This window comes from Oncorhynchus mykiss, chromosome 25 (assembly GCF_057628025.1).
Source record: "Oncorhynchus mykiss isolate SJ-2025 chromosome 25, ASM5762802v1, whole genome shotgun sequence".
Taxonomy (NCBI): Eukaryota; Metazoa; Chordata; class Actinopteri; order Salmoniformes; family Salmonidae; genus Oncorhynchus; species Oncorhynchus mykiss.
The window spans coordinates 59,044,803-59,061,625 of NC_143046.1; the positions used below are offsets into that span (position 1 = coordinate 59,044,803).

Consider the following 16,823-nt stretch of genomic DNA (forward strand, 5'->3'; position numbering starts at 1 on the left):
GACCCGAAAGTGTTAAGTTATTCTTGCCTGTTTCACAACCGTATGTGTCGTCACCAAAACACTTAAAGTAAAGAGTGGAAACGGTGCAAATAGTAACGAAAACCACTGACAGCAACAGCCTGTACACTTCATTTTCTACCGATATTCCTGGGAACGTTACAGATATCAACACAACGTATCGCCGAGGACTCTAGTCTTGTTTATTGTATAGATTAGCGAAAACTTAATCATACTGCAACGTTGTTTACCCCCTGTTGGACTGTAGCTGCTAGCTAGCCTAGCTGGCTAATTCCCTGTATCCGTTCTGGTCGGGGCTGCATCGAAATGTCCTGCTGCCTGTTCGAGTACTGTCGGGTCCAAGAACTCAAAGCAGTCCGGGAGTTCTTGTTCCAGAGCCAGCAAAACAACAATTCATCGGCGGACAAGAAAGGAGGTAGCTAACGCTCAGCTCTGGGAGAGAGAAGTTGCTGTTTATGACCAATTTGTGTGCTTGCTTTTCAAAAAGAGACTGCAAACGTTAATGTTTTAGCTATGGGCGAAGTCGCCTATCGTCTCGTGTCTGCAGAATTTGCCAGCTCTCGAAGTCGCACTTTTTGTTCGTGTTCTAGATGTTAGAAATGCCAGGGGCACGGAATGTAAACAATGCATCTCTTTAAATCCTTGGCCTGTCACATAATGAATAATATAATTAGAGATTATAGCAGTTAATATGCGCAAGGTGTAGTGATGGTGAGCCGGAGAGTTGCTTCGCTCCGCAGTGACAGCGGGATGCAGACAGGGATGGAAAGGGGGAGGAGGGGAGTTTTGCCCTTTGTCGTATGCAATGAGTCATCCTACAGGAGGGCATCGGAACAGATTACTGCATGATACTGGACAAAAGAAGACACACACACAATCCACATGCATGCTCTTAACCCTGAGCCTGTGTGCATGCATGTTTCAGTAAGACCATAGCAACAGGCGTCTCCTTGGCTGTCAATATGAGTTCTGTCAATAGCTCTCCTCCCACTCATTGATATTTATAGCATCTCTAACTTCATCCATTTTCTCTCTTGGGTCAAGGGAATTCTCTTGTCCTTCATGCTCTTCTCTCTCTCTCTGCTTTCTCTGTTAGTGTGACCCCACTAGTTTGAAATATGTTGTACAAGTGTGTGTGTGTATCATCACCTGGTCTGAATAAATGTTCAACTTTATAGCCTTTATAGCTTTTAAAACTGACAATTGATTCTAGATTGCACCTTCAAATAATCTGTGATTTCCTTTCTCACCCTCAGAGAATGAGCTGGCCTGGGACGACTCCAACTGGGGGTCATGGGATAACCCTGAGGCCAAAGAAGTTGGAAGTGGGGAAACCACGGTCAGTTTGTCTGTCTCTTACACTCTTGTTCTCTGTAGTGGCGATTCCCTATGAGAAGCCACTGGCACAGGAGAGAGCTATCCATAACATGTCCTCAAATCAGGTTTCCAAACGTTAATCTTTTTGGCTGAAGTTCCAATTTATTGCGCATATATAAATAGCTTAAACACATTCCTATACTAAAGGTGCAGAGATGCATTCTATAAGCTGTATCTGTGATACGGTAAGAACTGTACGTGCTCTCCTCTCACCTGCGCTAACCCTTCCCGGCCACCTGCGCTAACCCTTCCAGGCCACCTGCGCTAACCCTTCCAGGCCACCTGCGCTAACCCTTCCAGGCCACCTGCGCTAACCCTTCCAGGCCACCTGCGCTAACCCTTCCAGGCCACCTGCGCTAACCCTTCCAGGCCACCTGCGCTAACCCTTCCAGGCCACCAGCGCTAACCCTTCCAGGCCACCAGCGCTAACCCTTCCAGGCCACCAGCGCTAACCCTTCCAGGCCACCAGCGCTAACCCTTCCAGGCCACCTGCGCTAACCCTTCCCGGTCACCTGCGCTAACCCTTCCCGGTCACCTGCGCTAACCCTTCCCGGTCACCTGCGCTAACCCTTCCCGGTCACCTGCGCTAACCCTTCCAGGTCACCTGCGCTAACCCTTCCAGGTCACCTGCGCTTTCCAAACGCCTGAAAGTACCACGTTCATCTGTACAAACAATAGTACGCAAGTATTAACACCATGGGACCACGCAGCCGTCATACCGCTCAGGAAGGAGGCACATTCTGTCTCCTAGAGATGAATGTACTTTGGTGCGAAAGTGCAAATCAATCCCAGAACAATAGCAAAGGACCTTGTGAAGATGCTGGAGGAAACAGGTACAAAAGTATCTATATCCACAGTAAACGAGTCCTATATCGACATAACCTGAAAGGCTGCTCAGCAAGGAAGAAGCCACTGCTCCAAAACCGCCATAAAAAAGCCAGACTATGGTTTGCAACTGCACATGGAGAAAAGTCCTCTAGTCAGATGAAACAAAAATGGAACTGTTTGGCCATAATGACCATCGTTATGTCTGGAGGAAAAAGAGGGAGGCTTGCAAGCAGAAGAACACCATCCCAACCGTGAAGCTCAGGGTTGGCAGCATGTTGTGGGGGTGCTTTGCTGCAGAAGGGACTGGTGCACTTCACAAAATAGATGGCATCATGAGGTAGGAAAATTATGTGGATATATTGAAGCAACATCTCAAGACCTCAGTCAGGAAGTTAAAGCTTGGTCGCAAATGGGTCTTCCAAATGGACAATGACTCCAAGCATACTTCCAAAGTTGTTGCAAAATGGCTTAACGACAACAAAGTCAAGGTATTGGAGTGGCCATCACCAGGCTCTGACCTCAATCCTATAGAAAATTTGTGGACAGAACTGAAAAAGTGTGTGCGAGCAAGGAGGCCTACAAACCTGACTCAGTTACACTAGCTCTGTCAGGAGGAATGGGCCAAAATCCACCCAACTTATTGTGGGAAACTTGTGGAAGGCTTCCCAAAACGTTTGACCCATGTTAAACAATTTAAAGGCGTTGCTACCAAATACTAATTGAGTGTGTGTAAAACTTCTGACCCACTGGGAATGTGATGAAAGAAATAAAAACTGAAATAAATACTTCTCTCTACTATTATTCTGACATTTCACATTCTTAAAATAAAGTGGTGATCCTAACTGACCTTGGACAGGGAATTTTTATTAGGATTAAATGTCAGGAATTGTGAAAATTGTGAATTTAAATGTATTTTGCTAAGCTGTATGTAAACTTCCGACTTCAACTGTATACGCAACACATAAACAGGCCAAAACGTCTCCAACACTCTCCTTCTGTCCAGCTCTCTCCCAGTAGTCTTTCTTATAAAATAACATCAGGGTTGTTCTGGATCAAAAAGGGCAATGGCCTTGGTCTGCCAGGCGGTGCAGCTAAATTGTAGGGAAGATTTTAGAAGCCCCCATCTTGGCGGTGTAGAGACCAGTTTAGCAGTTTTAAAGCTAATTTCCTGCAATTCTACACACTTTGCCATGGAACTGAGAGAAAATGTTGCAGTTTTAAAGCTAATTTCCTGCAATTCTATGCATTTTGTAACAGAAGGCTGTGTTCATTTACTCAAACATAATAACAAAAGCAATACTACTAAATGTATTGTTTTGGGCATTTTCACTGCCTGTCTAGATTTTATTTTGGTGATTGTTAGTTCTCGAAGATTATATTATTTTAAATAATACACTCCCTCAAGCGGTTTATTAGGTACACCACCCTGTTCACGAAAACGTTTCACTCCTACAGACAGTGAGTCACGTGGCTGTGGCTTGCTATATAAAGCAGGCAGACAGGCATTCAGTTACTTTTTGATTGACATTAGAATGGGCAAAACAAGTCACCTAAGCGACTGAGTGTGGTATGATCGTCTGTGCAAGGCAGCACCGATATCTCAGAAACGTCTGGCCTCCCGGGCTTGTCACGCACGACAGTTGTCTAGGGTTTACCGAGAATGGTGCTTGAAACAAAAAAACATCCAGCCCACGGCAGTCTTGTGGGGGCGCGAAAACGGCTTGTTGATGAAAGGTCAAAGGAGAATGGCAAGAATTGTGCAAGCTAACAGGCGGGCCACAAACAGGCAAATAACGGTGCGGAACAACAGTGGTGTGCAGAACAGCATCTCGGAACTCGTCAGTCCTTGTCACAGATGGGCTAACGACTACACTGGGTTCCACTTCTATCAGCTAAAAACAAGAAGAACTGGCTTCAGTGGGCACCCGATCACCAAGACTGGACAATTTAGGAGTGGAAAAACATTGCCTGGTCTGGCAAATCCTATTTCCTGTTGCGTTATGCTGATGGCAGTCAGGATTTGAAGTAAGCATCATGAGTCCATGGACCCATCCTGTCTGGTGTCAATGGTACTCGGGGGTGTAATGATGTGGGGAATGTTTTCCTGGCACACGTTAGGCCCCTTGATACCAATTGAGCAATGTTTCCAAGCCCCAAATAATTAATTATGTTCTGGCTGCAAAAGGGTGGCCTGACCCAGTACTAGATGGGTATACATAGTTTATATCTGGTTTTAGTTGTTTAAGTATACACTGAAAGCGTTTTTCCATCCCAAATGTTTATTATTTCACTGTTTGGACAAAAAACAAACAAAAAAAACGCTTAGACGACCCGCCCAACGATTACAATGGCAGAAAAATCCCTAAACATCCTTCATTATGCCTTTTGTCCTGTGCACAAAAATCAGATAGCACTCTTCCATAGCCATCTGTGATCTCTGAGGATTGGTCCTGTTGTGGTGTGTTCCTCAGGGGGTGGAGGAGGACACTGCAGCAGTCAGCGCCCCCTGGCTGCAGGACTGTGTGGTGTCTCTGTCTCCCTGCTCAGACCTGATGGTCGTCGCCAAAGGCAGCAAGGCTGTGTTTCTCTCAGGTATGTCTCCCAAAACACAGACGCTCACGTTTAATGTACACACACACACGCGCACATGCACATGCACAGACATGACACAGACACACTGCTGTTGATTGTGTGGGGGGGTGTGTTGCCTTTTTCTCTCGTCTCCGACAGCAAGGTGGCAAACAGATGACGGAGGCAGAGAGGGGATGACGCTGGCTGTGTCCTGGAGTGGAACTCTCAGCATCAACGAGGGGTGAGAGAACAGTGCGAGGAGGGGTGGTAGAACCCGGGGGACGAGAGGGAGGAGGGGAAGAAACATGGGGGTGGATGGATGAGACAGGGGGATGAGGGAGTTGGGGAAGAAACACGGGTGGATGAAAGAGGAATGTGAGGAGAGGAAAGGACACAGAAAGAAGACATGATTCCAAATTCACTGTGCGTCTCTCTACAGGGAGAGTGTGAGCAACGTCATCTGTATACCTTTGGCCAGCCAGAAGAGGTAAGCCACCTAATGTGTCCATCCCATGTGTGTTCACTTCTGTGCACATATCAGTGTGTATCTTAAGTTTGTTCTATTGATGAGTATTAACCTTCTCTCCGTCTGCGTTCAGGAGTTCCACGGGTCGACCAGACTGGACATGTATTGTCGTGGGCTTCTCATCTGGCTATGTACGCTTCTACACCGAGGTATAGCAGCATTTACTTCTGTGACCCGGAAGGCAGAATATCATCAGGAGTCTGGCTGGTGTTAATCTAACGGTGGTGTGTGTTTTGTCAGAGTGGGGTCCTACTCCTAGCCCAGCTGTTGAATGAGGACCCTGTCCTGAGGCTCAAGTGTCGCACTTATGAGATCCCCCGCCACCCCGGTGTCACCGAGCAGGTACGACTATGGCACACGTCAAAACACTGACTGCTGTCTGGGCCTGGAGACCAAGATTCTCTTGGTGACACTTTGTATTTGTGAGTCTCTCTCTTTGTCTCTGTGTCAGCATGAGGAGCTGAGTATCCTTTACCCAGCAGCCCTGGTCACCATCGACGGCTTCAGTCTCTTCCAGTCTCTACGGGCCTGCAGAAACCAGGTGGCACGAGGTACTGCTGCATGTGTGTGTGTGTTTTTGTGTCTGTTTGTTAAAGTACTATAGTAGCAGGACAGGTATGGTAGTAGTAGTTGTAAAGCTAGTTTTAGTAATGCATTAATGGTGCTATGGATAAGCGCGTCTGTTTGCATTGTCATTTCAGAAAATATCCATAATATATCTGTTGCTAGTAGTGTAATGATAGTGTTTCACATTATTACCCAGTGTTGTGATTGGCTGTGGTATTCTCCTATTGATTTCTGCCGCCGGAGAGGCATCTGTTGTCAAATTGGGAAAGCTGTTCTGACTTTGAGACTGTGTTATCTAGTGGAAATTGCAAAGTAATTTCCTGGTTGCAAAAATTCTACACTGTTCGCTCAATTTCAGTTTATCATTGTGCCATGTAAATCTCTGTGAAATATATTTTCAATAAAAAATATATATAATTTTTACAGCTTTTTAAAGCTCATGTGAAGTTACTTTCGGTTTTGGTCCACTAGCTTCAAACAGCTGTACAGAGGGTAGTGCGTACAGCCCAGTACATCACTGGGGCCAAGCTTCCTGCCATCCAGGACCTCTATACCAGGCGGTGTCAGAGGAAGGCCCTAAAAATTGCCAAAAGCTCCAGCCTCCCTAGTCATAGACTGTTCTCTCTGCTACCACACGGCAAGCGGTACTGAAATGCCAAATCTAGGTCCAAAAGGCTTCTTAACAGCTTCTACCCCCAAGCCATAACTAATCAAATGGCTACTCGGACTATTTGCATTGACCCCCCCCACCCCACCCCCATTTTTATATTGCTGCTACTCTGTGTTTATTATCTATGCATAGTCACGTTACCTCTTCCTACATTTACATATTACCTCAATAACCTCAACTAACCTGTTCCTCTGGTACCCCTTGTATATAGCCTCGTTACTGTTATTGTAATGTTGCTCTTTAGTTATTTGTTATTTTGATATTTTTCTTTTTCTTCTGAAATGTCAATGCAAAAATTCAAAGAAGTCCAATGTTTTAATAGAACCATCTTCTCTATTTGCTGGCTGGTTTCGCCAGAAAGGATGCAGGTACTGACACGCGCACACAAGCTAGTCTTTGACACTTAGCATAGTACCTGTAGTGTGTTTTGTATATTTCGTGTATGGTAGCTTGAGGTGATATACAGTATACTGGAATTCCATACCATTTACTCAACTCTTTTCCTCATCTCCTCTTTCTCTCTGTCTACCCTCTCTTCCTCCAAAACCCTTTCCTTTGTCATTATTCTTAACTTTGTATGTGCATGTCTTCTTTCTCCCCTCCCCAGCGGCAGCAGCAGGCAGTGAGGTTGTCCAGCCTCCTCCTCTGGCCTATAAGAAGTGGGGTCTACAGGACATGGATGCTATCGTAGACCACAGCAGCGTGGGTGAGAGACAGGAGGGCGGGTTGGATGGATGGATGGGTACAGGGAGTGGGAGGGGGGACGGACAGGGAGTGGGAGGGCTGGAGGGGGAAGGAGGACAGGGGGACGGACAGGGAGTGGGAGGGCTGGAGGGGGAAGGAGGACAGGGGGACGGACAGGGAGTGGGAGGGCTGGAGGGGGAAGGAGGACAGGGGGACGGACAGGGAGTGGGAGGGCTGGAGGGGTAAGGAGGACAGGGGGACGGACAGGGAGTGGGAGGGCTGGAGGGGGAAGGAGGACAGGGGGACGGACAGGGAGTGGGAGGGCTGGAGGGGGAAGGAGGACAGGGGGACGGACAGGGAGTGGGAGGGCTGGAGGGGGAAGGAGGACAGGGGGACGGACAGGGAGTGGGAGGGCTGGAGGGGGAAGGAGGACAGGGGGACGGACAGGGGGGGAAGGAGGGCTGGAGGGGGAAGGAGGACAGGGGGACGGACAGGGGGGGAAGGAGGACAGGGGGACGGACAGGGAGTGGGAGGGCTGGAGGGGGAAGGAGGACAGGGGGACGGACAGGGAGTGGGAGGGCTGGAGGGGGAAGGAGGGCAGGGGGACGGACAGGGAGTGGGAGGGCTGGAGGGGGAAGGAGGGCAGGGGGACGGACAGGGAGTGGGAGGGCTGGAGGGGGAAGGAGGGCAGGGGGACGGACAGGGAGTGGGAGGGCTGGAGGGGGACGGAGGACAGGGGGACGGACAGGGCTGGAGGGGGACGGAGGACAGGGGGCGGGACAGGGATTGGGAGGACAGGAGGGGGAAGGAGGATGGGGACGGACAGGGAGTGGGGGGGGGGGGCTGGAGGGGGAAGGAGGACAGGTGGACGGACACGGAGTGGGGGGGAGGGAAGGAGGACGGGGACGGACAGGGAGTGGGGGGGCTGGAGGGGGAAGGAGGACAGGGAGTGGGAGGGGAAGGAGGGCAGGAAGTGGGGGGGGCTGGAGAGGGAAGGAGGAGGACAGGGAGTGGGGGGGCTGGAGGGGGAAGGAGGACAGGGAGTGGAGAAGAATGGGGGAGAAGATCATGAAGAATCGATTGGATGGATACTGGTTGAGTGAAAGTGTAGCTATGTTCTCCAGTCTAACTGTGCTCTCTTTCTGTACCTCACTACACAGGTATAATGACCCTGTGTGTGTTTGACCAGATGAGGAATGCGTCTATCCTGGGGGGTTTCCATGCCTCTGTGAAGGGCAGCCTCCCCGCCATGAGTCAGTACATAACTGTGGGGGGAGGACCCTACACAGGCTTTTACTATGCCATAGAGGTGTGTGTTTGTGTCTGGCTGCTGTCCATCATTTTCTCACCTCACACATGTCTATTTATCTCTGAGAGAAAATCGTAGTTATTATTGGCTAAGAAAACAGTCTGCATTTGTTCAGACCAGTAGCAGGGATTCCTGACTCTCCTATTCTCTCTCCCTCCCTCTAGGGCAGCTCTCAGCCTCTCCTCTCCCACGTTGCTCTGGCTGTGGCCAGCAAACTCACATCGGCCTTATTCACCGCCGCCAGGTGTGTATTTCTCAGTGAATGTTAGGCTCGGGCGGTATACCATGTTTCCCGGGGTATTTTGAAATACCCACGGTATGATTGTCAATACCCTCACGGGGGGTGGGTGCTATGATTCTGCTTATAACCATGAGTTTAAATATCTACGATTTCCTCCAGCTCAGGGCTCCGTCTATGCATTTGGTTTGCCGTGTATTTTTCCTCTCCTTTCCCTTCCGTCTCTTCTCACTCTTTCTTCTGCATTGCCTCTGTACCCTTTCTCTTCCATCTAATTTTCTCTCTCTCTCTCGCTGTCTCTCAGTGGGTGGCTGGGGTGGAAGAAACAGAATGAGGAGGAGCCAACTCAGAAACAGAAGCCCAAGGTGGAACCGGCCACGCCCCTGGCAGTCAGGTGACAACACGTCCCTCTTATTAGAAGAACTAGGAAATAGTTTCTTCTGCACATTTACTGACACAGTCAACTTGCCTAGTTACCTTACCACTTTCACTTACAAATGAATCAATCGGCTTGTTTTCCATTTCTAAGTGAACTGATTACCTAGCCCATCCTCACCCTGTCCTTCCTCTCTGTCCCGGCCCCAGGTTTGGTCTCCCAGACTCACGGCGTCATGGGGAGTCCATCTGTCTGTCCCCCTGTAACACTCTGGCTGGGGTCACGGACGACTTTGGCAGGGTCATGCTGCTCGACGTGGGGAGAGGCATCGCCATCCGCATGTGGAAGGGTGAGAGGGAGAGAAATAGAGTTTCCCTTTGACACTCAACAGTAACATGAGTTTTTTTGGTTTATTATAAAGACAGCAGACATTGTGTAGGGTTTAGTTTTTGTTGAATTGGAGAAAGGCCCTGGTTATACATCTAGTTCTAATCTAATTCTGACTGTCTCCTGCCCCAGGCTACCGGGACGCCCAGCTGGGTTGGGTGCAGGTGTCTGAGGGGAGGGGCGAATCCTCCCCGTCCGCACCCCTCCCACGGCGCCATGCTCAGTTCCTGGTCATCTACGCCCCCAGGAGAGGCATCCTGGAGGTGTGGGGCACACAGCAGGGCCCCCGAGTAGGAGCCTTCACTGTCGGGAAACACTGCAGGTACACACACACACACAAACACACAGTTCTGATTTAAAGCAGTTGTAACCAGTAACCATTCCCTTCTCTTGTGTGTGTGTCAGGTTGCTGTATGCAGGCTACCGGCTGATGGGGGTGAACAGTGTGACCAGTCAAGGCTGGCAGCTCCACACACAGCAGGTGTGTCTGTTCGACCCTGCTACTGGAGCACTACGCACTGTCACTGTCCCCTTCCATCTGGCCCTTAGGTGAGTACATACACACACTTTGTATCAGGGGTACAATTATTTGAACGTGAAAAGCTATTTCGAACACTGTGGTCTCTCGATTGTCATACATGGCAAAGATACACACGCAAAACAGCGTTGACTCCTGTTTCAGTGATAAGAAGAGTGAGAGAGCAAAGGATCTGCACCTGCTGAAGAGACTGACCACACTACTGAAGAGCAGAGAGTTGGAACCAGGTGAGATGGAGGGGGAACATGAAGAGGTTGAAGGAAGCCCTTAACAGAAATATTTCGACAGGGCAAACGACGAGCTCCTTCTTACCTTTGACCTTCTCTCCTCAGATTACCTGGAGAGCGAGGCCCAGCGTGTACTGCTGGACATCAAACACCCTGCCATTAAGAAACAGGTCAACGAGCACACACACACTCAGACACAGAGGGGGGGTCAGCACACCCAGGGAATGTCGTTTCTTATTACTTGCTGCTCTCTGTCCTGTCCTTTAGGCCCTGGAGTCTCTGCTAGCCAATAAAAATGCTCCAGTCTCCTGTCTGACCAACATCACCCGACTCTTACTGGCCAGTCTCAGGGGGAAAGGTACTGTGCGTTTCTGGACATTCATTGAGAATTAATATCAAAACCATGTTTTTTGTACAAATGTGTGTGTGTGTTGTCCCTGCAGACCCTGAGGTGGTAGATGAAGCATTGCTCCAGTTGTGTTCCTCCCAGCTGAAACTGCTCCAGCTCTACACTGACATCCAACAGCTGCACTCTACTGTGGAGGCTAGCACAGATGCACACACTAAACCTGTGAGGGCAGAACCACTACGCATTCACACGCATTTTGTTCTTCTATCCTTGTTGGGATCTAAAATTAATTTCCATTCAAAATCAAATTTACCCTTCCCATAACCCTAACCCGGCAGGTAGCCTATTGGTTAGAGCGTTGGGCTAGTAACAGAAATGCTGGATCGAATCCCAGAGCTGACAAGGTAAAAATCTGTCGTTCTGCCCCTGAACAAGGCAGTTAACCCACTGTTCCCCGGTAGGCCTTCATTGTAAATAAGAATTTGTTCTTAAATGACGTGCCAAGTTAAACAAAGGTTAAAGAATCTAAATCGAATCAAGAACCCCATAGCCTTAACTTAATTCTAAACTTGACCCTAACCCCTAAGTTTAAAATAGCCTTGTCCTTGTGGGGATGTGGAAAATGTCCCCATGAGGGAGAATTTTCCTTGTTTTACTATCCTTGTGGGGACTTGGGGATTTTGTATTTATTATGGATCCCCATAAAGGCAGCAGCTCCTCTTTCTGGGGTCTGGCAAAATTTGGCAGTTATACCATTTTAAAAACATTACAATGCATTCATAACAGATTCCACAACACGCTGTGTGCCCTCTGGCACTTACTCCACTACAATATATCTACAACACAAAATCCATGTGTACGTGGGTGTATAGTGCCTATGTTATCGTGTGTGTGCATATGTTTGTGTTGCTTCACAGTCCCCGCTGTTCCATAAGGTGTATTTTTTTTAATCTGTTTTTTTAAATCTGATTCTACTGCTGGCGTGAGTTACCTGATGTGGAATAGTGTTCCTTGTAGTCGTGGCTCTGTGTAGTACTGTGCTCCTCCCGTAGTTTGTTCTGGACTTGGGGACTGTGAAGAGACCTCTGGTGGCATGTCTTGTGGGGTATGCATGGGTGTCTGAGCTTTGTGCTAGTCATTTAAACAGACGGCTCAGTGCTTTCAACATGTCAATACCTCTCACAAATACAAGAAGTGATGAAGTCAATCTCTACTCCACTTTGAGCCAGGAGAGATTGACATGCATATTATTAATTTTCCTCTCTGTGTACATCCAAGGGCCAGCCGTTGACAGTCCCTCTTTGTGGCACCTGTCTACACGAATGAACAGTAGTCCTGGTGCGACAAAACTAGAGCCTGTAGGACCTGCCTTGTTGATAGTGTTGTAAAGAAGATAGAGCAGCGCTTTATTATGGACAGACTTCTCCCCATCTTAGCTACTGTTGTATCTATGTTTTTACCATCACAGTTTACAATCCAGGGTTACTCTGAGCAGTTTAGTCACCTTGCTCAATTTCCACTTTATTTATTACAATATTTAGTTTAGGTTTAGGGTTGAGTGATTGATTTGTCCCAAATACAATGCTTTGAGTTTTAGAAATATTTAGGATGAACTTATTCCTTGCCACCCAGTCGGACACTAACTGCAGCTCTTTGTTAAGTGTTTCAGTCACTGTAGTGGCTGTGTATAGTGTTGAGTCATCCACATACATAGACACACTGGCTTTACTCAAAGCCAGAGGTATGTCGCTAGTAAAGATTTGAAAAAAGTAATGGGCCTAGACAGCAGCCTTGGGGAATTCCTGATTTCTACCTGGATTATGTTGGAGAGGCTTACATTAAAGAACACCCTCTATGTTCTGTTAGACAGGTAACTCTTTATTCACAATATAGCAGCCATAACACATACCTTTTTCCAGCAGCAGACTATGATCGATAATGTCAAAACCCGCACTGAAGTCTAACTAAACAGTCCCCCAAATCTTTTTATTATAAATTTCTCTCAGCCAATCATCAGTGCTGCATGCTGAAAGTCTGTTGTTAATTTGTTTACTGTAAAAATAGCTTTGTATCTGGTCAAACAATAATTTTTTTTGAGGCAGTAAAGGGGGCTTTACTATTCTTAGGTAGTGGAATTACTTTCGCTTCCCTCCAGGCATGAGGGCACACACTTTCTAGTAGGCTTAAAATGGAAGATGTGGCAATATCGTCTGCTATTATCCTCAGTAATTTTCCATCCAAGTTGTCTGACCCCGGTGGCTTGTCTTATCAATAATTTTTTTCACCTCTTCCACACTCACTTTACGAAATAAAAAATTACAATTCTTGTCTTTCATAATTTGGTCAGATATACTAGGATGTGTAGTGTCAGCATTTGTTGCTGGCATGTCATGCCTACAATATGTTTGCTAATCTTGTCAATTAAAACAATGTGGGTCCCCACAAGGATAGAAGAACCAACCCATACACACACACACCCTAAACCTGTGAGTACAGCATTCTGAACTACTCTTCTCTTTTCTTCCTCTTCCTATCCAGACGGAGGATGCTGGAGTAGAGGAGGAGCTAGCCCGTGTCTCCCTCATCCTGCAGCGCTACACAGAGCTCACCTCTGGCTCACGCCCCTCCGTCTCATTTGCCCAGGACTCCCCTGACGCATCACTTCCTGTACGCGGCTTCCTGTCCCAGATGGAGTGTGAAGGAGAGGAGATCAGGGTGGTCCCAGGGCCTGATGCAGACTGGACACAACTGGGTAGGATGAACGCACGCACACACAGTCACATTACCCCTATACAAATCTACCTCTATCACTCCAGTATCTCTTGCACACTGTAAATATGATATTGGAACTGACTGACCCTATAAAAAGTATTCTTGCTTTCTTGTGTTTTATATCTTGTGTGTTTTTGTTATACCTTATTATTTGTAGTATGACATTGTTATTGATTACTGCATTGTTGGGGTTAGAGCTTGCAAGAAAGGCATTTCACTGTACTTGTGCACGTGACATTGAAAATGTGTAATTGTGCCCGCGACATTAAAACTTGAAACCTATGAGTATAAAGGGTAAGACTGTGTTGTTGTTTACTCTGTAGGGAGCTTTCTGTTCTGGGGCTGTCTGATAGGAGAGAGCCCTCTACAGAAAGTCTGTGACACACTACAGGAGACCGGCATCAGCCCGCAGCATTTACTGGTGAGGAGAGGAAGGAGGGTGGTACGGCAAAAGGATGGGAGTGTGACGTGCACTAATATCAATTCTGTATGCAGCACATGCTTTTTACCTGTGCTTCAGCGCAGGGACATTTCTTCATCTGCCCAACTGTATGTATTCATCCATCTGTTTTGATCCGTACCTCCGATTCAAGGAAGGGGAGATTTGGGTATGGGAGGAAGAATAGACTCAAATAGACAACATGGATGAGTTACATTTCCTTATGTGTGTGTTCTTTCCCTCAGTCTCTGCTGCTGAGTGTATGGCTGCACAGAGAGAAGGAAGTATTGAAGAAACCAAAGGCCGTCAGACACCTACACACACTCCTCACTGCCCTCAGCTCCATGAAAGGTGTGCGATCACATCGTATTTTGTAAGGTGGTCTGTGCTTTGATACAATGGAGTTAGCAGTTGGGTTGTGGTTAGATAATAGGTAGTGGAGTCCACAGGAGGCTAGTGGCACCTTCTTTGGGGCAGACAGGTTTGTGGTAATGGCTGGAGCAGAATTGTGGAATGGAATCACACGTATGGTTTCGAAGTGTTTGATGCCATTCCATTTGTTCTGTTCCGGTCATTATTATGAGCCATCCTCCCCTCAGCAGCCTCCTGTGGTGGACTTCCATTGACTTTCAGAGACGTCTGTGTTTCCTCCTCTCCTTAGGTGCGGTGGAGTCGTCGTGGGACATGCAGTGTGTCTCCCCCTGGTGGCAGCAGGTGCGGTCTGCGTGTGTCCAGTCACACAGTGCTGCTGCTGCCCTGCTGGCTGCAATAGTGGCTCACCGCGCTGCCAAGGATAACATCACCAGCCTGGCCGAGACTAAGGTAACACACACACACACTGATGTGTGTGTGCTTCATCACTGATAGCACCACTAAATTAACCCTGACACCCACAAACAGAAGTGTGTGTGTGTGTGTGTATGTGTGTGTGTCAGTTTCAGTCAGAGTGGGAGGCGGTGTCGTTGGAGCTGGAGCAGTGGGCGGTGTGTGTGAGACAGCTGGAGGACGTGCTGGCCCTGCAGACGCTGCTGTGTGTGGCGCCTCTTAAAGGAACACCAGGGGGCGCCACACCACACTGCTCAGTCAAAGCCCTGCTGGAGGGGGGCCGAGGTACTGAACGAATACTTAATCTCTCTGGGATATTCGGGACGGTAGCGTCCCACCCCGTCAACAGCCAGTGAAAGTGCAGGGCACCAAATTCAAAACAAAAATCTCATAATTAAAAATCCAAACATACAAGTATTTTACACCATTTTAAAGATATAATTCTCATTAATCCAGCCACAGTGTCTGATTACAGCGAAAGCACCACAAACGATTGTTAAGTCACCACCAAGTCACAGAAAAACATAAATTTTTCTAGCCAAAGAGGAGTCACAAAAAGCAGAAATATAGATAGAATTGATCACTAACCTTTGATCGTAATCAGATGACACTCATAGGACTTCATGTTACACAATACATGTATGTTTTGTTCGATAAAGTGCATATTTATATCCAAAAATCAGTTTACATTGGCGTGTTATGTGCAGTAGTATCCAAAAAATGTGGTGATTTTGCAGAAAGCCACATCAATTTACAGAAATACTCATAATTAACATTTGATAAAACATACAACTATTATACATGGAACTTTAGATAAACTTCTCCTTAACTTGTTATGGCTGCAATCCCCCTATCGGGATAAGTGTCATCAACAACCGCTGAATAGCATAGCGCTACATTCAATAAATATTACTACAAATATTTATATTCATGAAATCACAAGTGCAATATAGGAAAACACAGTTTAGCCTTTTGTTAATCCACCTGTCGTGTCAGATTTTGAAATTATGCTTTACAGCGAAAGCAATCCAAGCTTATCGATCGTACGATAAAACATTAAGTACACTTAGCATCAGGAAGCTTGGTCACAAAAATCAGAAATGCAATCAAATTAATCGTTTACCTTTGATCTTCGGATGTTTTTACTCACAAGACTCTCAGTTACACAACAAATGTTCCTTTTGTTCCATAAAGATTATTTTTATATCCAAAATACCTCCGTTTGTCGCGTTATGTTCAGAAATCCAGAGGAAAGAGCGGTCACGACAACGCAGACGAAAATTCCAAATAGTTTCCATAATGTCCACAGGAACATGTCAAACGTTTTTTATAATCAATCCTCAGGTTGTTTTAAATATATATAATCGATAATATATCAACTGCAAATGTCTTTCACAGTAGGAGAGGGAAAAGCAATACCTATCCAAACTCTGTTGCGTGAGCAAAACTCATGTGACCACTTGACGCAATGTTATCGTTCTGGCTCATTTTTCAAAATAAAAGCCTGAAACTATGTCTGAAGACTGACACCTTGAGGAAACGATAGAAAAAGGAATTTGGTTCATATCCCTTTAAATCCAGCAAAGGGAGGCTATGGAACATGGAATTTTCAAAATAGAAGCCACTTTCCTCAGGGTTTCGCCTGCAATATTAGTTCTGTTATACTCACAGGCAATATTTTGACAGTTTTGGAAACTTCAGTGTTTTCTATCCAATACTAATACTAATATGCATATATTAGCAACTGAGACTGAGGAGCTGGCCGTTTACAATGGGCACCTTTTCATCCAAGCTACTCAATACTGCCCCTGCAGCCATAAAAAGTTAATGCAACCGCTGTGTCAGATTTTAAAAAAACTTTACGGAAAAAGCATACCATGCAATAATCTGAGTACGGCGCTCAGAGACCAAAACAGCCAAAGAGATATCCGCCATGTTGTGGAGTTAACATTAGTCAGAAATAGCATTATAAATATTCACTTACCTTTGATGATCATCAGAATGCACTCCCAGGAATCCCAGTTCCACAATAAATGTTTGATTTGTTCGATAAAGTTCATAATTTATGTACAAATACCTCCTTTTGTTAGGGTGTTTGGTAAACAAATCCAAACGCGCGTGC

General features: G+C 46.8%; 1 protein-coding gene across 1 annotated transcript in view; it reads left to right on the forward strand.

Annotated features, from left to right (window-relative positions):
• The window catches only part of LOC110505370 (rab3 GTPase-activating protein non-catalytic subunit), a 25,171-nt gene continuing 8,348 nt past the window's right edge, over positions 1-16,823 (forward strand). Inside the window, exons 1-24 of the mRNA XM_036963072.2 lie at positions 1-433; positions 1,275-1,357; positions 4,695-4,815; positions 4,954-5,035; positions 5,234-5,281; positions 5,394-5,469; positions 5,561-5,662; positions 5,772-5,871; positions 7,165-7,263; positions 8,402-8,550; positions 8,715-8,794; positions 9,093-9,182; positions 9,374-9,513; positions 9,684-9,873; positions 9,957-10,100; positions 10,234-10,316; positions 10,422-10,486; positions 10,584-10,674; positions 10,760-10,887; positions 13,204-13,417; positions 13,761-13,858; positions 14,122-14,227; positions 14,538-14,698; positions 14,812-14,986. Coding sequence (XP_036818967.2) covers positions 325-433; positions 1,275-1,357; positions 4,695-4,815; positions 4,954-5,035; positions 5,234-5,281; positions 5,394-5,469; positions 5,561-5,662; positions 5,772-5,871; positions 7,165-7,263; positions 8,402-8,550; positions 8,715-8,794; positions 9,093-9,182; positions 9,374-9,513; positions 9,684-9,873; positions 9,957-10,100; positions 10,234-10,316; positions 10,422-10,486; positions 10,584-10,674; positions 10,760-10,887; positions 13,204-13,417; positions 13,761-13,858; positions 14,122-14,227; positions 14,538-14,698; positions 14,812-14,986 — 2,734 coding nt within the window. The 5' untranslated portion in view covers positions 1-324. The remainder of the gene's footprint in view (positions 434-1,274; positions 1,358-4,694; positions 4,816-4,953; positions 5,036-5,233; positions 5,282-5,393; positions 5,470-5,560; positions 5,663-5,771; positions 5,872-7,164; positions 7,264-8,401; positions 8,551-8,714; positions 8,795-9,092; positions 9,183-9,373; positions 9,514-9,683; positions 9,874-9,956; positions 10,101-10,233; positions 10,317-10,421; positions 10,487-10,583; positions 10,675-10,759; positions 10,888-13,203; positions 13,418-13,760; positions 13,859-14,121; positions 14,228-14,537; positions 14,699-14,811; positions 14,987-16,823) is intronic.